General features: G+C 43.4%; 1 protein-coding gene across 1 annotated transcript in view; it reads right to left on the bottom strand.

Annotated features, from left to right (window-relative positions):
* Window positions 1–22,387, bottom strand: part of tmem104 (transmembrane protein 104) — a 152,191-nt gene that overhangs the window by 36,926 nt on the left and 92,878 nt on the right. Inside the window, exon 9 of the mRNA XM_034039805.3 lies at window positions 4,213–4,306. Within this exon, the coding sequence (XP_033895696.1) occupies window positions 4,213–4,306 (94 nt within the window). The remainder of the gene's footprint in view (window positions 1–4,212; window positions 4,307–22,387) is intronic.

The raw sequence follows: 22,387 nt of genomic DNA, 5'->3' as shown, positions 1-22,387 counted from the left end.
CTATCTAATAGGAACAAGGAAAGGACGCTTGCTACAAATTATTCCTTTAACATACAAATATACAGCTTTTCTACTTTGGTGGAAATGTAGCATGTTTTTCAAAGTGTAAAAATCAAACTATAGTGATGTAGGTTTGCCTTTCCACTGTTGTGTATTTTCTTTTCTATGAATAACTGCAGTGCAATGCACAGCCTCTGGAAGTAAGAGCTAGGAAAAGGGGCAACAGATTGAATCAAAAATCTTTATAAACTAGGACATTTCCAACCCTACACACAAAACAGTGAAGGGCCCTAATACAGTAAAGTAGTACCATCAACAGGGCCTAACCCCGAATTAACCAGGTTTGTGAATTATTGAATATCAAGGCAGCAATGCATTTATTAGCTTGCTATTTCAATTCTGACAGAATCGATTAGTCAGTTGCCATGAATTACAATTAAGCTAACCCGTGATTAGGTTCTTTCTGACACGGATGCTGGAGCGCCAAACAAAGGAAACATCAAATAACCGCTTCTGAATAAACCAAAATAAAATAAAAACAAGAGTGTGCACAGTGGCGCTGCTTTTCTGTGAGCCTCAGGTAAGGGTTCAAGGTCAGGTCTTTAACTGGCCCTGACAAACAGACTCGCTCACACAGAGTATTATCTGGAGTGTCCATACAAAAATAGCAGCCTCTGGGAGCTCAATTCACTGCCCTGCTTATTTCATATAAAAACAGCCTAACCTTTGAATTGTAACCCTGTATGATCCAGAAGTCACCATATGCTAATTTTAAAAGTATTTTTGGAATTGAGGACAGTTTGGGTCATCTGATGTACGTGATCTCAAAGAAGAGTTTCATGTCCGTCTTCATTTTTCAGAAAAACTATTCAGTCTTATTTTAAATCAAGGTCTGTCTCTTTCGCATTTGTTTCCTGCTATTAAAATGTATAATTTATCCCAGCCCATGAGCCAGTGTCACCCACTGTTCTGGAGAAACAAAGAGGTAGTGCCGAGGCCATTTTGAATGATTAGCAGGGGCCGTATTGTTTCACAGAAGTGACACTTGAAATCCATCACAGCACAGTAAGGATGATCCGGACACTTTACAGAACTCTGATTCTGCAGACTCACTGCAGAACTGATATGATTCAGTGGGGCTGTGCTAGGATTTAATGATGGTTCCCAGTTATTTTTGGAGACACTCTGTGAGTGACGGCCCAATCAAGACTTGGGACAGGTGTAGGAGTTGTCATGGTGACAGATGAGCACAGACCGCTATCAGCAGCAAAGGAATGGTCTGAGGATGATCAATGTTTACTTGAGCAGGCAGCCAGAGAGATTTAGGAAGAAAAGGGAGCTTTGTTTCAGGTGCACCGCATTTAGTGCTGTTTCAGGACATCCTGATTTACTATGCCAGATTAGAAACTGGCTTGGACCAGTCCTTCTAATTCACAGAACTGTGGAACCAACTGGTCTTGAGAAGAGACAGACTAAATGAGCTGTCTCTAAAGTTCTATGAAATAGGAGTGGGTGCTTGTTGATGCAGCAGACTATGATGTAGTGTTACACATAGGCAGTGGAATGAACAGACTTACATTCTCCCAGCTTATTAACACCAAGTCTATGAAGTGGATCAAAACATAAATGAACTGGCAGAGAGGTGGCACTGAGCGCAGGCTGAATCACTGTCCTTGTCTGCCTTTCTCCAAGGGAGGTATGACTTTGAATTGGGATGCTCAGGTCACAAGTGGAATGAGTTTGTTGATCTTAATCTCATTATATTCCAGATCACAAAACAAACTTCACCACACAATTCGGCAAGGACTGAACAGCAGACAGGCAGTTCAGTCATGTATCTCTCTCACATCAATCAAATGTTTCTTGAAAGCATAGGTTGAACTTCGGGACACTGTTGCAGCATCTCACTTTCAGGGAGCTTTAATAGTACGGCTAATTGCTTTCCCACTAACCTTTCCTGACTGTCCAATTTGATTAGCAAGTTTATTTTTTTAGCACTACAGTTTCTTTAAACAATCAGTTAAACCTACATTATGAAACAGTTTTCACCTCTACATAACATTCACAGTCAAGAGCATGCTAACGGGCACCTTGGTTACATTGGCAAACATATCGCATGCTTCCCTTAAGACTACTGTCGAGCAACCTCTTATAATGAATACCGCCTAATAGTCTTGTACAATTAAACATTTCAGAGTTATGCTAGACTGGAAAGCAAGTACCCTTGGAATAACAAACTGCAGAGCAGTATTCACTAGCACGACTCAGGATCTCAGACACAGGAAAAGCATGTTATGTTACCACTGCTTTGACTTTTAAAAGTTCTCTCTTCTGATCCACCTTGAGTGTGTGAACACACTCATCCACTGTTCCCTTCACCTGGACAGTCAGGCAGACTGCTTTGAAAGGCATTTTATAGTGTCATTTCACACAGCCTGGAAGCTGTCCTATCCTCCAGCCTCTCCTGCATATTAAACAGCAGGTACTGTATAAGGTTCAGAGTATTTTAAGTAAATGTATTCAAACGAGACGGCAGAATGAACCAACTCATCAGGGTAAGTAATTCAGATGAAGAAAGTGCAAACAGTGCGCTTTCCTAAAAGGTCAGACGTGTTAGAATCTGTACCCTAATCAGGAGGGGACCTGCTAATTGTCTTTTCTTGTCAGTCAACACGGTGATGGACTTTACAGCTACCCTGCTTTCCAAATAATCCAACAGTTTGGTTGTTTAGGACTGAGGTGCTGGAGCTCTGGAGCTGATAGATGAACACAGGAGACAATGGCTGAGACAGCACTCTAGGGACCTCCCAAGATGACATGTGACAAATGCAGAGGTATCATTATCTAAATAGAGAGTCACTCGGAATTTACAGGTGGGATCTGCTTCAAGGTGCTACAATTATGAGCTTGGCAATAGACAATAAATCTCTCTTCTTTAAAATGTTGCAGTCCCACATACAGCCTCCTGTCAGCATCTCTATGTTTATTGCTGAACACATTTACTTTAAAGTAAGCAATTAATCATCTTTCCTACAGACCTCTATATTGGTACAGCTCTGCTGTGTTGAGTGCAGTTCTCTTTCCTATAGACCTCCATACAGCTCTGCAGTGTTGAGTGGAGTTCTCTTTCCTATAGACCTCCATACAGCTCTGCAGTGTTGAGTGGAGTTCTCTTTCCTATAGACCTCCATACAGCTCTGCTGTGTTGAGTGCAGTTCTCTTTCCTATAGACCTCCATACAGCTCTGCAGTGTTGAGTGGAGTTCTCTTTCCTATAGACCTCCATACAGCTCTGCAGTGTTGAGTGGAGTTCTCTTTCCTATAGACCTCCATACAGCTCTGCAGTGTTGAGTGGAGTTCTCTTTCTTATAGGCCTCTATATTGGTACAGCTCTGTAGTGTTGAGTGGGGTTTAACATTGACAGAATATCATTTCAAATGGCACACCAAGTCCTGACCTTTGTTTTTTGGGGATTTAAATAGGAATTCATGGGCAGTACATTTAAATGAGAAACTTACATTAGAATGGAAATACAACATCAATCAGCTTGTATGATTCATTTGGACAAACAACCTTCATAAATAATAAAAGTGTTGAAAAACAAAAGAACATACTGATCTGGGAGACTGGTTTAGTGGAAAGGTCACTGAACTGAACAAGATTTAACACACCCCGCCAGTCCTTTCATTAGCACTGAATTATGTCATCATTGTACTGTGTATTTATTTAAATGTATTCATACAGGCAACTCCACTGAGATAAAGCACCTAGTTCACAGGGCTGACCTCAGACCTCTGTAGAGATGGGTGTTACTATGAGAAGCTGGAATGGTGTTGTTTTTCTTGCTTGTGTGACATCAGTTAGGATATGTTAGTATCATACAAATCCACCACCATGGACGTAAATTCTAAGTTAAAGATGAGTCTTATGAAAAATCAGATCATGGAAAAATGTCAGTATCACATACTGTACAGGACATCCCTGTATATACATACTGTCCACATGTACAGACATCCCTGTATATACATACTGTCCACATTGTACAGACATCCCTGTATATACATACTATCCACGTGTACAGACATCCCTGTATATACATACTGGAGATTTCATCATAGTTTGTGAATTTGTGATAGGCACTGAATGTTAGAATTATTGTATTTTAATTTATTTGACAGACAGCTTTACTCAATGAAACTAATAAAGGCCTTACCTATCCACCTCATGAGTGATGTTATGATCTGCAGATACTTTGTTTTCTGAGCATTGAAGAAGGCGAAAGGACCCAGGAGAAGGGTAAACACACTCTGAAACAGAAAAGGAAAAACAAAATAGAAATAAATCTTCAATGTAGAAAGCTATATAAGGGTCTGCACAAAAGTTTTTTTTGTGTTTTTCAAGAAACTCAAGGAAGTGTGACTGTGGCAATGTGGTTTGCAGGGTGCAGGTGTAGAAGTGATGCAATGTGTAACAGATGACAGGCAACAAAGGTCACGGTCCAAACAATTCTTTATTGGGTTTCTGTTTTAATCCAGGTTGTTTTGCACAATTTTAAACCACCGATTACAGCCCCGAAATAATTAATCCAGTATAAACACACAAAAAGACACACAAGTCCAGAGTGAGTGCTAACATGCAAGTTTATTAGCGCACAGTGGTGAAATACAGTTTATTAGTGCACAGTGGTGAAATACAGTTTATTAGTGCACAGTGGTGAAATACAGTTTATTGGTGCACAGTGGTGAAATACAGTTTATTAGTGCACAGTGGTGAAGTGTTGTATAGGTTGGTGCTGGCCTTAAGCGTCAGGCTGCTCAAGTCAAAGAGGTGACGATATCTTTCACACAAGGCAGTATAGTTGGATAGTTTGTTTCTATGAAAGTTTACTCTGGGAATAAATTTTCAATAGACATTTTGCCAAAACATGTGTCTAATGGATCAAGAAATATCTTTATTTGCCTGATAAAGTGATCTGATGTAACGCTACCTTTTAAATCATTGAAACAGACTCTCCCTGGCGGACTCTACAGGGGACCCCACACGCTATTACAAATGAAAAGACTCTACAGGGACCCCCACACACTATTACAAATGAAAAGACTCTACAGGGACTCTATGCGCTATTACAAATGAAAAGACTCTACAGGGACTCCCACACGCTATTACAAATGAAAAGACTCTACAGGGACCCCCACGCGCTATTACAAATGAAAAGACTCTACAGGGACCCCCACGCGCTATTACAAATGAAAAGACTCTACAGGGACTCCCACACGCTATTACAAATGAAAAGACTCTACAGGGACTCTATGTGCTATTACAAATGAAAAGACTCTACAGGGACCCCCACGCGCTATTACAAATGAAAAGACTCTACAGGGACCCCCACGCGCTATTACAAATGAAAAGACTCTACAGGGACTCCCACACGCTATTACAAATGAAAAGACTCTACAGGGACTCTATGCGCTATTACAAATGAAAAGACTCTACAGGGACTCTATGCGCTATTACAAATGAAAAGACTCTACAGGGACCCCCACGCGCTATTACAAATGAAAAGACTCTACAGGGACCCCCACGCGCTATTACAAATGAAAAGACTCTACAGGGACTCTATGCGCTATTACAAATGAAAAGACTCTACATGGACCCCCACGTGCTATTACAAATGAAAAGACTCTACAGGGACCCCCACGCGCTATTACAAATGAAAAGACTCTACAGGGACCCCCACGCGCTATTACAAATGAAAAGACTCTACAGGGACTCCCACACGCTATTACAAATGAAAAGACTCTACAGGGACTCTATGCGCTATTACAAATGAAAAGACTCTACAGGGACTCTATGCGCTATTACAAATGAAAAGACTCTACAGGGACCCCCACGCGCTATTACAAATGAAAAGACTCTACAGGGACCCCCACGCGCTATTACAAATGAAAAGACTCTACAGGGACTCTATGCGCTATTACAAATGAAAAGACTCTACATGGACCCCCACGTGCTATTACAAATGAAAAGACTCTACAGGGACCCCCACGCGCTATTACAAATGAAAAGACTCTACAGGGACTCCCACACGCTATTACAAATGAAAAGACTCTACAGGGACCCCCACGCGCTATTACAAATGAAAAGACTCTACAGGGACTCCCACACGCTATTACAAATGAAAAGACTCTACAGGGACTCTATGCGCTATTACAAATGAAAAGACTCTACAGGGACCCCCACGCGCTATTACAAATGAAAAGACTCTACAGGGACCCCCACGCGCTATTACAAATGAAAAGACTCTACAGGGACCCCCACGCGCTATTACAAATGAAAAGATTACAGGGGACCCCACACACTATTACAAATGTTCATTTTCATCACACCCAGGGCCCAATATTCTGCTGACTTAAATCAGCTGCAGTGATTAGTATTCAAATAGGCCCCGGTTCAATTTAAAAATCAAAAAAAGACATAAATCTGCTCTTCATAAAGAACATCCATATTAATAGATCAAAGACTGATAGACACAAACCAAACATTTGCTTTGGGAAGAACACAGCAGTCACATAAAAAAGCCACTGTCTATTAGGCTCATCTGAAGCTCACCCGAGAGCATGTCCGATATATTGGGTTATCTCCTAACTGATATTTGTCTACTCTCGCCATTAATGTAATTGATGTTGTCAGAGAACCAGCTGTTAAACTGGTTAAAGCCTTGTAGACAAGCGCTCGAAAAAGCAATTTCTGAAGATGAGGTGTAAGGTTTGCCATGAAGAAATCCATAAGGAGCTGAAATGTGCTGTCAGTTGAAAACAGTTCCGTGAATCACTCCCCGAACAATTAAAACACACACACAAAGAAATAATTGAAAGTAATTACTTACTAAAGGAAGTTTTGCTTATGGGAAAACTAGACAGAAATATACATCGGAATAATAAAAATAATTGTTTTACTAAAAAAAAAAAAAAAGTAAGTAAGCGTGCTGCCTCTGTTGGCCACAGAGGAGCGTCTCATGCATCAGAGTGAAGGCTTTTTAAGCAAAGAGACAGCAGAGAGATTTGGGCAATTAAAGAACAGGTGTGATGTGCAAATTAGCATCGCCATGCCAACTGGCGGGCCAGTGGGGTTGCGTGTGCCGGGAGAACGCTGGAGTAGAAAATTAGGCTGTAGACGAGTTCAACAGATTTAATAGACATTCCTGGATTGGGTTGTTTAAGAAACCAGCTTTCAACAAGTTTTTATTTTTTGTGAGCGAGAAATAAATCTTTCCTATGTGACCGAGTGAGAGTCATTGAAAGTGTCATTCACCTGGCCCTGCCCCGACAGTGAAATCTGTGATCAGCACATTCCATTTACTACTATAAAGGTTGTCTGTGTGTGTGTGAGTGTGTGTGTGTGTGTGTATGTGTGAGTGTATACAACCTGCTATTCAGCCAGGAGTCCTCCCCTGTTCTTCATCAATATTGCCAGGGGCCTGCAGCACAGACAAACAGCAGCAAAGTATATTTGCATTTCTCTAAATTATTTCACCAGGACGAATGTCACAGTGCATCTCAAGACTGGGACAACAACACTACCTATTACTTTGATATTTAGTTATTTATTTTGGGAAAAATGCAGTAGATGTGTCACGGCTGCAACTACCAAGTTTGAGCAAACAATCTCGAGAACATGTAGCTTCCCATGACCTTCATACACAGTAAGTAGATGTACATGTGGACAGTGTACCCCACCATTCTGATACTCTCAATAACGTGTGCCACAGGACGTCCTTTACCAGTTTCATCAAAATGAGATAAGCCTGCCCAAAGTATTTTTGACAGATGTATCTTGGAACGAGGCAGAAGATTAAAAAAACATTCTGAAGTCATGTTTGAAACAAAGTCATTTCTGTACTGTAGCTAACCACCTGATTGCGTACTGAGTGCATCATCATTAGTGAGGCTCCATTGAAATGGGCAAATGATTTAAGTTTTAAGATCCTGTGGGAATGAAAAGAAATCAACCAATCTAAGTGTTCCCATCTTTAGACTGTCGTTTGTAAACCTCTTCTCATTCCTCTTGCGACTACGAGCCTCTGAGTAGCAATGCTGTTAGAAATAGAGAGGAATTAGCACAGGGAGAGCAATGAGTGCAGCAACAACCACTTCCAGATGGCACTTTATCAAAAGCACCATTTTTTCACATACATTAAGATTAAACAAACAGTACACAACAAGAAATGAAAATTTAATGAAAATTGGGTAAGTGGTATTAGATGTAGATGTGACTAGGCAAGTGAATGCGATGGTAGTATCATGGTAAAGTATATTAAAATGACTGGTTTACAGTATGTGGAAGAACTTCTTGCCTTCAGGACATATGTAAAAATGTTATTGTGATACACATACAAACAGAGAGACCTCCATATGCCTTCACTCTGTCTCCACCAGAAGGACCATCGTGACATTATGACGATGTGGAGAGCCTGTTCTGTACTCTATGTGGCTACTCTACCCGCCTCCGGACTGTACATTCAAAAAATAAAGAGGTAGCCGTGAAGCTGCTTGCGTGTTTTACAGCCACATCGTTCATAAACCTCTCCCTCTCTAAGCAGGCATACCATTATCCAATCTACAGCCAAAGCCAGAAATAGCATGTTCTGGGAATTACCAAGCCTCAAACTTAGCACTCACTGATCACACTTTGAGGACTTCTCAGAGAAAGACCTTGGTGTTGGAATATATTAATCACTGTCAGCAACCAGACAGTGCAGGAAAGCAATCAAAAAGACAAACAGAATGCTAGGGTATATAACCAAATCCAAGTGTACAAATCCACAGAGGCTGTATAATGCACTGGCGAGACACACTTGGAGTACTGTGTCCACTTCTGGTCACCTCAGCACCAAAGGGACATTGTGACCCTGGAGAGTCAAACAAAGAGCAACCAGACTAATCCCAGCAAAGACTGCAGGAATGAGCTTTGAAGAAAGACTGAAGGAAGTGAATCGATTCAGCCTTAAAGAATTGGGGGGAACATGACTGTAGTCTTTAAAATCTTAAATGGAGTTGACATATTTAACTCTAACCATTAGGTACAGTACAGAAACAGCAGCACAGTTGGACATGAAGTGGAGATAGACAGAGGAAAGGAGACACTTCTTCACACAGACAGTGGTGCGGGTAAAAAATAGTTTCCTAGTCACGTTGTTGAGGCAGAATGACTTGGATCCTTTAAGATTCACCTTGACACCTTTTCAGATCAATCAGCTACTAGGAACGAGCTTAGATGGGCCGAATGGCCTCTTTTTGTTAATACTTTCTCTTATGTTCTTGTGTACAGCATGATATACAGTACCTAGATACATAAAGAAACAGCCTCAAGGATATCATTTAGAACTTCATTTCCAACATACATTTGTGTGGCACTTCTGATAATAACAGTGTGGCTAGAGTCAAGGAAGCAAAGCCTTTGTTCCTGCAGCCATCATTTGGCAAAAGGTTCAGTTCCTTCATTGCACTTGAAAAACAAACAGAAGTACATAGAAAAGACAGGTGTTTCTAAAGACCACCTGAAGGAAAACAAATACAATAAAAAACACATTGCAGAAAAGAATGAGTGACCTCATCAATGAGCATGTGCATGTCTCTGTCAAACCTGAACGTACCCGAGTGTCTGTACTGGTTTGATCATCTTTAATCAGAGGCTTAACAGAGGCTACAATGTGTAGTCCTCATCTAAATATTGCAGCTCAGATGGAACCCCTACAGACCTCCGTCCCTACAGACCTCCGTCGCTCAGCTGCTTCTCTCGCATTATTGCCCCCCCCCCCCCCCCTTTTTTTTAAAGGAAAGCAGCTTCCCTCAGTCTATGTCGCCATGTTGCCTTCACAATCAATCTTCAATGACGGCTTATTAATGTTTGCCAAACAGAAAAATGCCAAAAGCGGCCTGTGGAGATTGATTGGGCATTTTCAAAAAGCTAGTCCACAGTTAACGCTTTGCTTTCCACTGGGGAAATATGTTCAAACCCAGAAGTCGAACTGCAAATTCTATAAATTCAAATGGTGTCACTGCAGGCAGCTAGGTCTGTTCTGGAGAATACATGCCCATTCCTCTATGATTAGCAGCCTCTAAATGCCTACTATCAGCCCTCTATCACAGCCAGTCCGTTCAGCTGTCTTGCCCATTACTGTTTCAACTGACGTGCAGAAGGGATTCAATTTAAGTGTGAGATACATATTCAATGTGTTTTGAAGTCCCAAGCCCTGCGGATAGAGATATTTAAAGAAATGTTGGAAGTTAATGTACAGCAAGGTGGTTCATTATAATGCAGACTCACACCTGACAGTGAATTCAAACCCCATCCCAATGATGAGGATGGGGTGTGTTTAAGCTTTGAGAATGCCAGTCTGTCACATGCACCCCATTCTTTACGACTCTGCTCTACAATTTATTATAAGGAGGAATCAGGGTCTGCTTTAGCAAAGGGGCACTAGCTGTCAGAGCCTTTAGAAGCAACACTCCTGATTGTTTTGACTGGGGCACATCAGACCACTAGGATCACCACATACAAAGCAGTCACTGATTCTAGACTTTCTAATACTGTCAAGAGATGTGGGCAAAAAAGAGATTTTCTTAAGACAGACTACTTGACTTTTTTTTTTTTTTTTTCCCAAATAAAAAATGAACTACACTATGTGTTTAGTAAAGAACTCTTGTTCATGTGTAGTGAGATACAGGACAGTTTGTTGTGATGACTCGTCACAGCAGGCACACACTTTCTGCACAGGGCTGGAGATATCTATTGCCAACTGATCAGTTTGGGATGTACACAAAAGGTTGTGTACACATAACAACACACATCTGACTAAAATACAAAATAAATTAACTCCCTCTCTATAGTGCACATATAGTGAAGCAAAAATGAATTCACTTTCCATGAATTAACCATGCATAAAGCACTGTGTAATCAATGCTATATTTATATATATAAAAAAAAGGTAACATTCCCACTCATGGCTCATTTTAATTAGCAGTTTTTAAACTATAAATAGCCTGGCTAAATGGCGGTCGGGAATTCAGTTCGAAGCAACAGAAAAGCAAACCAAGTGTCAGAAGGAGAGCGGGTTGGGCGAGGGGAAGAGGAAATGGGCTTGCCCCAGGTTCGGCTGCCGGAGCGGGGCTGAAGTGAAGCTGAAGCGTCTCGTCTCCCGGAGAAAGCCGCAGTCCTCTCGCAGCAAAAAAAGTAAATACATTAGGAAAGATAACCACATAATAGGTCTAATATTTATTTAGTTATAAAACTAATGCTGACTAAGATGTCTATGTTATAAAGTGCCAGCGCATCTTTTCTTCAGTTCAGAGAGACAGAAACAGAAGTTAAACTGTGGGGCATATTCCCTGAATATGATAATACATGAACGTGTATTAATGATATAACTGGACTAATTAATGAAACTGCTGTGTCTTAGGAAAAAAGCAAACTGCTGTGTCTTAAGAAAAAGGGCCCCTTGGTTCCTGGCAGACATACTGAACTATGTGACCTACTGATTAGAGGACCGGCGCCTGAACTGGATTAGGCTGAGTGGACAGTTGAATTATGTACAGATAATTCACATGTGCAACAACAATCGTTTTGACTCAAGGAAGACATAAACTAGTGATGTCCCAGTGGAAAAGGACAATAAAACATCAACGGACTGTGAGTTTAAAAAAAGGCAAGATACACAAATGATCTCATGAAAGTGGCTATCTAGATGTGTGAAACAGACTATAAATATCCAAGCGAAACTGAACATTTTGCGCTCCACATCGAATGCTAAACAAGGTGCTGTCACTCTGCTAAGCAAAGCTGAAACTCCTAAAAACTGAATCAAGACGGGACTCTGTCTGAAAACAGACCCACGACGAGGAGGCAAGCTGCAAGCGAGTTGTGGATCCTATACCGAGAACTGAAGACTTTGTGGCAGCTGTTTGTTGATTCTATTGAGAATTGAAAGCTTTGTTGCCAAGTTTGATCCAACGTGTTATTGAAGACTTTGTTGTGAGAGGAGAGCTTTTTGTACTGGACACTTCAATAAACTGAGTTTCCAGAACAGCGGACCAAAAGTCTAAGCTTCAAGAAACTGTTGAGTATAATTCCAGCTGCATTTTCCTTGCATGGAACTAAATTAATTAATTGTAACACATTCACATAAAATTGTACTGCTAATTATTTAGTTTGCACATTTTGTATGTGAAATAACTTTTAGTGAACTTTTAGATGAAGTAACTATAAGTAATCTACCTCATATTGTTGTATGAAGAATTTCTTTAAAAGTAAATCTGCCATATACTTAATCTAGATACCATTAATAAGCTTAATGTGATATATTCTAAGATTGTCTGCATCATCTCAGTTGACGCTGTGTGCTTGGATGTGGGCGTGTGTGTGTGCAAGCTACTACGTCACAGCCTGCTGGTGTGTGAGGAGACAGGCAGTGTCATATTTCAATTGCCTGCTAGTCAAGTTAAGGCAGTGAGAGTTTTTGAATTGTGTTTTGTGCTTAGAGACTTTTACTTTCTGACGTTTCTGATTTCTGTTTATTATTTGTGTGCTTAATAAAATACTACTATTGATTAAACATTCCTTGTGTCTGCGAGTGAAAGTGTGTTCATAGTAAATCCTCGATCTTTGTAACACGTCAATTAAATATTGTTAGTAAGCGAACTAATCAACCCACATAAACATTAAATGATCAATTACTGAATTGTTCCTACAACTGAGAAGTTATTTACAGTTTGAACAACATCGGTACTGTATTTACTGTAGAAATATTGCATGAATCACTAGTATAGGGAATTGGGGGACATGCTGTAGGAGCGTTATATCCAAGGTGCGTTATAATCAAGAGCCTTATAGCGCACTGTATATATAAAAAGAAAGCACAGAGCGCATATGTGTATACACATATATATATATATACACACACACACACACACACTGTCACCTCCAAAATTATTGGCACCCTTGATAAAGATGAGCAAAAAAGGCTGTATAAAATAAACAACACAGGTAATGAGCTACATTTTATGCTCAAATATATGGGAAAACCATATTTTATTCTAATACAATTGCTCAGAGAAAAAGTTTTTTATTAACAAGTAATAAACATTTTTCTCAAAAAGATAGGTGTCAGAATTATTGGCACCCTTAAAGATTCTTAATAAATAAAATCAAACTAAATTAAATCTACATTAACATTCTACTTCTTTAAGTTCATCTCATTCTTAAGGAACTGTATTGTGGCCTTCCATGGCTTCCTGTTTCACTGGGGTATAAAAATGAGGTAACATGCATATGAAATCCATCTGTCATCCATCACCACAGGGAAAGGCAAAGAACTCACAAATGGACAAATGGTTGTTGACCTTAATAATTTAGGCAATGGGTACAAAACAATAGCTACAAAATTAAATATACCACTTACCACTATTAGGGCAATAATTAAGAAGTTCAAAACCACTGGAACAGTGGTAAACTTGCCTGGTAGAGGATGCAAGTGTATCTTGCCCCCACGCGCAGTGAGGCAGATGATTCGGGAGGCAAAGGGAAATCCAAGGGCCACAGTTGGAGAATTACAGAACTTGGTTGCATCTTGGGGTCCCCAAGTCTCCAAATCTACAATTAGACACCACCTCCATGCCAATAAGCTATTTGGAAGGGTTGCCAGAAAAAAAAGCCTTTATGGAGAGCAACCAACAAACGTAAGTGCCTAGAGTTTGCTAAACGGCATTGTCACTTTGATTAGAACCAGGTGCTATGGTCAGATGAGACGAAAATAGAGCTTTGGCCATGTACACCAGCAGTGGGTTTGGCGTCGAAAGAAGGATACGTGTGCAGAAAAGAACCTCATACCTACTGTAAAATATGGTGGTGGATCTTTGATGTAATGGGGCTGTTTTGCTTCCAGTACCAGGACATTTTAGCCAAAAACCTGGTTGCCTCTGCCAGGAGGCTGAAACTTGGCCGCAAGTGGATCTTCCAGCAAGACAATGACCCCAAGCACACATCAAAATCCACAAAGAAATGGTTAATTGACCACAAAATCAACATTTTGCAATGGCCATCTCAGTCTCCGGACTTGAACCCCATTGAAAACCTGTGGTTTCAATTGAAGAGGGCAGTCCATAAGCGCAGACCGAAGGATATCAAGGATCTGGAAAGATTCTGTATGGAGGAATGGTCTAAGATCCCTCCCAATGTGTTCTCCAATCTCATTAAACATTATAGAAAAAGACTCAGTGCCATTATCCTTGCAAGGGGAGGGTGCACACTTCATTTTTTTTGGAAATAAATTTATAATTTGAGAAATGTGTAATTTTGGTTGATTCCATTGAATCATTAATAAAGTCAAATATATTCCACATGTTGGAAAATTACAAATTACAATATAGCTCAGTACTGGTATTATTTATTTTACACAGTCTTTTTTGCTCATCTTTATCAAGGGTGCCTGTATGTATGTATGTATGTATATATATATATATGTATGTATGTATGTATGTATGTATTGTAGAAAGGGCGGCGTCGCCTTTAAGAAATGGCGACGCCAGTTGAGAAACTATACAACCCAGGAACCCTAGCATTAATAGGGAAGGCGGGATTTCTGGGTATAAAGGGAAGTGGAGCGGGACAACGGGGGTGATCGTGGGGAGCACCGCCGGTGTATACTGCTGACAGGGCGCAGAGAACTGAAAGTGCAATACGTGTTTACTGGAAGGTAAAGTGAACGTTTGATTTCGTTTGAGCAACTGCTGTATTTTTGTGTTACCGTGAGCGTTTATCCTCTTGGTGAGGTAGTCTTTTGTTTTGTTAGGGTTTCTTTTATTTTTAAGAAGTATTGGACAAGAGACGCTGTTAAACGGTAACAACTTTAAAATAATCCCGCAGTTTCCGTGACGATTGGGAACTGTCACAACTACCGCGGGTGTATGGGGATGTATGTTTATGTCGGGACTCAGAGGGAAGCGCGCATGACGGCGCAGCACCATTAGCGAACTGTAACAGTAAGAATGGAGGCAACAGTCTGGAGTTTTGGACGTGGCTTTTATTGTACAGACAGGAACAACAGTTTCCACAGGTGGTCTAAACAGACAAGGACACTGTGTTTGAACTCTGAGACACCTCGTGTTTCTGTGAAGCACTGGGACATTGGTTGCAGGGGTTCACCCCCACAACCAGGATACAATTCCATTTCATTCTTGTGGATCCTTCCCAGTCTTGCAGCGATACTCCAGCAGTGGGTGTCCACGTTGTTCTTACAAATCACCTGTGTTCAGGTATACTCCAACAGGGGGAGGGGAATCTCTCTGTTCTTGTCTGTGTTACAGCCAGTTCCAGCAGAGGGAGTCTGCGTGATCCTGACCTTGTGTTCTTACCTGTGTTACAACAAGATTCCAGCAGAGGGAGTCTGTGTTATTCTTACCTGTGTTGCAGCTAGATCCCAGCAGAGGGAGGCTGCGTGGCTCTTACCTGTGTGGCCGAGAGATTCCAGCAGAGGGCGCCGGTTCCCTACTTACCTGAGTGGTGGGAGTACTCCAGAGGAAAGGACTTACAAAGGCCGCGGCCTGCTGGACTCGGCATTTCTGAAACAGTTAGTGAGGGGCGAAGAAGTGAGCCAGTTAGTGACCCGTACAGGGCTATACGCAACATAAAGGAAGTGATAACTTCTGTGTAAATATTGTAAATAAAAAGTCCTTACCTGAACGTTCCTTGTGTCTGTGCCAGTCGGTGGAAGCGAAAGTAGAGTTTTACACGGGAGTACTCTACGGGTTTGTTACAGTATGTATGTATGTATGTACACGCTACTGCAGCCCTAAGTCAGCTCAGGTGCAAATGATTTGCTTGAAAGGTCACAAAATGAGTGAACTGGTTTCAGCCTGTGTGTACTCAAAGTGGTTTAACTTGTAGATAATTTCCCTCAGGTATATAAAGACTTTCAAACTGCAACTCACATAGTGATCCAACAAAGCAACCATGAAGACCAAGGAGCTTTCAAAACAAGTCAGGGATAAAGTGGTAGAGAGGCACAGAGCAGGAGAAGGGTACAAGAAAATTTCAAAAGTGCTGATTATCCCTCTCAGCACAGTGAAGTCCACCATTAAGAAGTGGAAGATGCATCATACCACCCAGACACTATCCAGATCAGGCCCTCCCAAACTGAACAGCCGGGCAAGCAGGAAACTGGTTTGGGATGTCACTCTGAAGCCAACAATGACCTTGAGAGATCTGCAAAGTTTTTTGTCTGAGATGGGAGTCAGTATTCACATATCAACAATAAGCCGGTCCCTACACAAAGTTGGCCTGTATGGACGGGTGGCAAGAAATCAGTCAATAGTGCCGTTATAGTAAGAGAGAGACAGTTTCTTGTTTAAACCCGATTTTGAGAAGTATGTTTCAAAACTGATCGGGACGCCATTTGGCATGCCTGGTGTCCATGTCAGGTAGAATTTTTTTTTATATAGATTGGGAAAATCCGTTTGGTAGTTTTAAAGTTACAGAATAGTGTAAAAATTAGTTTTTACAAATTATTCAGACAATTTTTTGCGCTCAAATAACTAAAAAAACGGCTGCGAGTTTAAATACCTCCTTTGGTAGGCTGGCAGAACTCGTTAACAAGGACTCAGGTAGACACCACCACTGGGCAGGTCAGTGGGTTGCTGAGGATTCAAAAGTTCTCTGAAATAGCCCAGTACAATAGATATCCTTTAGAAGTTTTGAAGAGTCACTGTCCTTTGTGATTAAAACCAAAACAATAGTAGTAATGTCTGCTGAGTAACAGCAGGCACAGGGGGTCCCCAGGACCACGATTGAGAACCACTGATCTAAGGCATATTAGGCTGTTTCAAAGAACTTTTGAATCCTCAGCAACCCACTGACCTGCCCAGTGGTGGTGATTACCTATGTTGTCTGAAGTGAACCCACCTACTGTACCAGTTAGCAGTGTGTGCTGGAAAGCCTGTCAGAACATGGATGAAGTAAGAGCGCAGTGGCGGTCTTACCTGACAGTTTCCCATCTTTTTCGACTTTGTCAGCTCTTAATGTCACTTGTTTTTAATTGTACATTTACTTGAAGTTTTACGGTATATCAGGACATTTTGGGCTACAAGTCCTTCAGCTGGATGGAAACAGCAGTTATATACAGATTAACCCGTTTTATATCACCTCGCTTAATATCATAACCTATTTATTATCACAATTTTTCAAAAACCACTCGCCATGCACCAGGGGTTCTTTGAGAAATTACCTCTCTTAATATCATCTCACAAACCATCTTATTGTCACATTTTGTGCAGCCTGTCAAATGTTGCATGGCAGGGCTTTACTAAGTAACCACGTGATAAAATTAAATTTCCAAAGAAACTAACAACCAATAATCATCTCGGCTGATAAACTGACATTGTGCAGCCTGTCAAATGCTGTGTGGGCGTCTTAACGGGATACAGTTCAGTTACAAAACACCAACACTGCCAATTTTTTTCTTCTTTAATAGTCTTCTTTAATAGTCTCATATATACAAATGCACACAAAAAAATACCAAGTGCAACGCCTAAATGATAGTTCTCATCAGTCGACAATTGATGCCTTTTTTAGATAGACAAAAACTCACTAAATGTACAGTATTAACACACTGCTCTTTAATTCACTGTTAGTTTTCTTTCTTTTTTTCTCACACTCGTAATGTGCTGTCATAGGCAAACGTGAAACTCAATTTATATCATGACCTGCTTTACATCATGAATTATGCCTGCACGGCAATCATGATATAAAGCAGGTTCATATACATTGGAACATCGTTTATCCGCGTGCTTGGGGGGGGACATAGGTCCACAGATGTGTGAAATCCACGGAAAAATCAAGTGTTATTCTGTGTGACTAGAACGCATGAATAAAATACAGAAATTAGTAATGTAAACCAAATTAGCGTTCACTGAAGATATATGAAACACAATATATTAGACAGAAGAATGTTTTAAAATGAGTTTACTTTGACAGTGTTACTCGTAGCAAAATCAAAACGCGATACACCTCCAACCCTGTTTCCCTAGCTTTTTCTGTTACCAAAATAAATAAAAAAAATAAAAAAATACTAAAAGCCAAAAATATCATAAGTCATTTTATGACAGGAATAAGCTACTCAGCCCATCAGAGCCAGAGCACGTGAGCGGAGCGAGGAGTGCAGTGGGACCATTTTGCTGGGAGCGTGGAGTGGAGTGGAGTGGGGAGTGGAGCGGGACCATTTTGCTAGGAGCGTGGAGTGGAGTGGAGTGCGTAAAGTGAGTGGAGTGGGGAGTGGAGCGGGACCATTTTGCTGGGAGCGTGGAGTGGAGTGGAGTGGGTAAAGTGAGTGGGGTGGGGAGTGGAGCGGGACCATTTTGCTGGGAGCGTGGAGTGGAGTGGGGAGTGGGGCGGGGCCATTTTGCTAGGAGCGTGGAGTGGAGTGGAGTGCGTAAAGTGAGTGGAGTGGGGAGTGGAGCGGGACCATTTTGCTGGGAGCGTGGAGTGGAGTGGAGTGGGTAAAGTGAGTGGAGTGGGGAGTGGAGCGGGACCATTTTGCTGGGAGCGTGGAGTGGAGTGGAGTGGAGTGGAGTGGGTAAAGTGAGTGGAGTGGGGAGTGGAGCGGGACCATTTTGCTAGGAGCGTGGAATAGAGTGGAGTGCGTAAAGTGTCTGCGCGGAGCGTGAGCGCGGAAAGCCTCTGGCACTGCTCCCACGCCCGCTCCAAAAGATGTTTTGCAAAGGAAAAATATTTGACACTGTACATATAAGATATGATCCATAAACAATGCAGCTTTTGTGATGCTCTGACAATATTGTGCAATCTATGATATCGTCCTGTAAATTAAAGTTAACAAAACAATCAAGAATATCCAATTTGCACAGTAAAAGTTTTATTACAACCGCGAAAGCCATTGTGTGCTTGTATATGAACCATGTTAATTGCAAATTTCACAAAGCTTATACAATTAAAAAAATCTTTTAACCACAGCTTTTTTGAACAAAGTCGTTCCTTTGAACATTGAGAAAGTCATCATAGTCTTTTCTGTTTCAGTGAGGCAAAATATGTTTACTTTTATTCACTAAGTAACTGCCTCAGGACAACTAATTTTACAGAATCGGCATCCTCCTGTTCATATTACTAAGAAATCTTCCCATCTGTAGCGCTGCTGTCTTTGCGTCGACTCCACAGGTTTCAGACTGACGCATGCATTGTTATGTGTACGTGTGCACTGTGGTTAGTAAATCTACTATGGTAATAACGTACTGTATTTCAGAGATGAAACTCGTCAGGGAGCCGCCAGTAATTGAAGTTGCAGATGAATGGGGTGTGGATACATGAGGTTCTACTGTGTGTGTGTGTGTATAAGAAATTGTCTCTGTCGATTCACGCCAACCAGCCGGGAATGGTCAAACAAACCTTATTTCCTTATGGTTCAGGACTGTACAGCCAAAACTTGGTCGCACACTTTGTGATTTTTCTCAATGATCCACACTACTCACAAGTCCAAAATTCATTTCATTTTTATAAAACAAACATTTTAAAAAATATATAAAAACTGCTGCATCCATGTCCACGACGCATTTCAACTACAAGAGTCTTCGTCAGGTGGTGAATATTCTGGTTGATTGGAACACAATCACTATTTATACATCTCATTGTTAATCAAATTTGACTAATTTAGGGCCTAAATCTTCTTTTTAAAAAAGACACGTCACATTTATTGCACTATTAATTACTTCTGAACATGATTCAAAACAGATACTCATAATCTTACTGTCTTTTTCATTCAAGCACTCAAGTGTCTCAAACAGTAATTTTGAAGCTTACAAGTGACGAATATTCAGAAATTCGAATGGCATAGAGGTGAAATTCACAAATATATAATAAATCCCTATTGTGTGTGACAGGATTGACCGAGGTTTGAGACTCAGAGACAGTATAAATTTCAAAAATAAAGTTTTTAATAAACAAAAATACAAAATAAACCAGCACGAGGGCCAAACAAAAAGGTTTCAAACACAAAATACAAACACAAAACAAAAACTTACAAAATAAAGTTTCCAGGCTGGGCGTTGCCTTCACTGGAACAGAAAAACACAGCACAAACAAAACACTCCTTCTCCTTCCAGAACTCTCTCTACAATTCTCCCTCAGCCAGGGCCTCTCCCCTGGCTTTTATTCCCTGTGGCTGGAGCCCAATTATTCAATAATTGCTGATTAGTCAATTAGGGCTCCAGCCACATTCTCACATGTTTTCCTGGCAGGGAGGAATTTTAACCCCCTCCCTGCCAGTCCCAACCATGATCATAAAGACGGGGCAGTCCCCCGTCACATATCCCCCCCCTTGTGCCAAGCACAACATGGCCTAAATGGCCACCTCCCCCCTCAGTCTCAGTCCCGGAAGAGGGGGAAGCACAGTGTCCATGGGGGTGGCCATGGTGAGACGTCCGGCACCACCCAATTCTTCGTGGCCGGCAGCTCCCTCTTCCGGGGCTCCGGCCACACACTATCTTGCCACGAAAGTGCAGCTGGGGGAGCTGGTCTCCTGACCAGCAACTCCCCTCCGTGGGGCTCCGGCCATAGTGTAGCGACCCCAGGCGAAGCAGGATCCCTGGCAGCCCCAGGCGAAGCAGGATTCCCGAAGACCCCAAGCGACGGCAGCAGCAGCGGACCCTCGGGAGGCGACGGCAGCAGGAGCGGACCCTCGGGAGGCGACGGCAGCAGGAGCGGACCCTCGGGAGGCGACGGCAGCAGCAGCGGACCCCCGGGAGGCGACGGCAGCAGCAGCGGACCATCGGGAGGCGGAGGCGGGAACGGCGGCCCGGCTCCCTCTGGTGGCGGAGGCGGGAACGGCGGCCCAGCTCCCTCTGCTGGCGGAGGCGGGAACGGCGGCCCGGCTCCCTCTGCTGGCGGAGGCGGGAACGGCGGCCCGGCTCCCTCTGGTGGCGGAGGCGGGAACGGCGGCCCGGCTCCCTCTGCTGGCGGAGGCGGGAACGGCGGCCCGGCTCCCTCTGCTGGCGGAGGCGGGAACGGCGGCTCGTCTCCCTCTGCTGGCGGAGGCGGGAACTGCAGCTCGTCTCCCTCTGCTGGCGGAGGCGGGAACTGCAACTCGTCTCCCTCTGCTGGCGGAGGCGGGAACAGCAACTCGTCTCCCTCTGCTGGCGGAGGCGGGAACAGCAACTCGTCTCCCTCTGCTGGCGGAGGCGGGAACAGCAACTCGTCTCCCTCTGCTGGCGGAAACAACAGCTCGTCTCCCTCTGCTGGCGGAGGCGGGAACAGCAGCTCGTCTCCCTCTGCTGGCGGAGGCGGGAACAGCAGCTCGTCTCCCTCTGCTGACAGAGGCGGGAACAGCAGCTCGTCTCCCTCTGCTGGCGGAGGCGGGAACAGCAGCTCGTCTCCCTCTGCTGGCGGAGGCGGGAACAGCAGCTCGTCTCCCTCTGCTGGCGGAGGCGGGAACAGCAGCTCGTCTCCCTCTGCTGGCGGAGGCGGGAACAGCAGCTCGTCTCCCTCTGCTGGCGGACCCTCGGGAGGCGGCTCCTCCCCTTCTGGCTCTTGGGACGACAGCTCCTCCCCTTCTGGCTCTCGGGACGGCAGCTCACCCCTCTCTGGCTCTCGGGACGACAGCTCCTCCCCTTCTGGCTCTCGGGACGGCAGCTCCTCCCCTTCTGGCTCTCGGGACAGCGGCTCCTCCCCTTCTGGCTCTTGAGACGACAGCTCACCCCTCTCTGGCTCTCGGGACGGCGGCTCCTCCCCTTCTGGCTCACGGGATGGCGGCTCCTCCCCTTCTGGCTCTCGGGACGGCGGCAGCATGGGAACCAGCAGGCATGCTCTTTCTGCTGGTGACGGTGATGGAGGCAAAACCAGCAGGAACTCTCCCTCTGTTGGCGGACACCTGGACCGTGGACGTTGGGCCTTCCCCCTCTTGGGCTCTGGACGCACCGACTTCCCCCTCTTGGGTTCTGGACGCACCGACTCCCCCCTCTTGGGCTCTGGACGCACCGACTCCCCCCTCTTGGGCTCTGGACGCACCGACTCCCCCCTCTTGGGCGCAGGACGTTCGGGCTCCTCCCACTCAGGCGCAGGACGTTCAGGCTCCTCCCACTCAGGCGCAGGACGTTCAGGCTCCTCCCACTCCAGGTCTGTGTCCGGTAACACCTCCGGGCAGTGGTGCTCCTCATGCCCGTACTGCATGCACTGGGTGCACCAGTCCTCTTCCTCCCATGTCTTCCTTCCTCTCTGCCTCCTTCTTCTCCCCTCTGTTTGCGTGGGGCAGATGGCCACTGTGTGCCCATATGCCCCACAGCCAGTGCACAACTCTGCCGCGAGACTCTTTAAAAACAACTCCCCGTCGTCATCTG

Source organism: Acipenser ruthenus, chromosome 17, assembly GCF_902713425.1.
Source record: "Acipenser ruthenus chromosome 17, fAciRut3.2 maternal haplotype, whole genome shotgun sequence".
Classification (NCBI taxonomy): domain Eukaryota; kingdom Metazoa; phylum Chordata; class Actinopteri; order Acipenseriformes; family Acipenseridae; genus Acipenser; species Acipenser ruthenus.
Note: the sequence above shows the minus strand (reverse complement) of the source record. Positions and strands in the feature narration are given on the sequence as shown.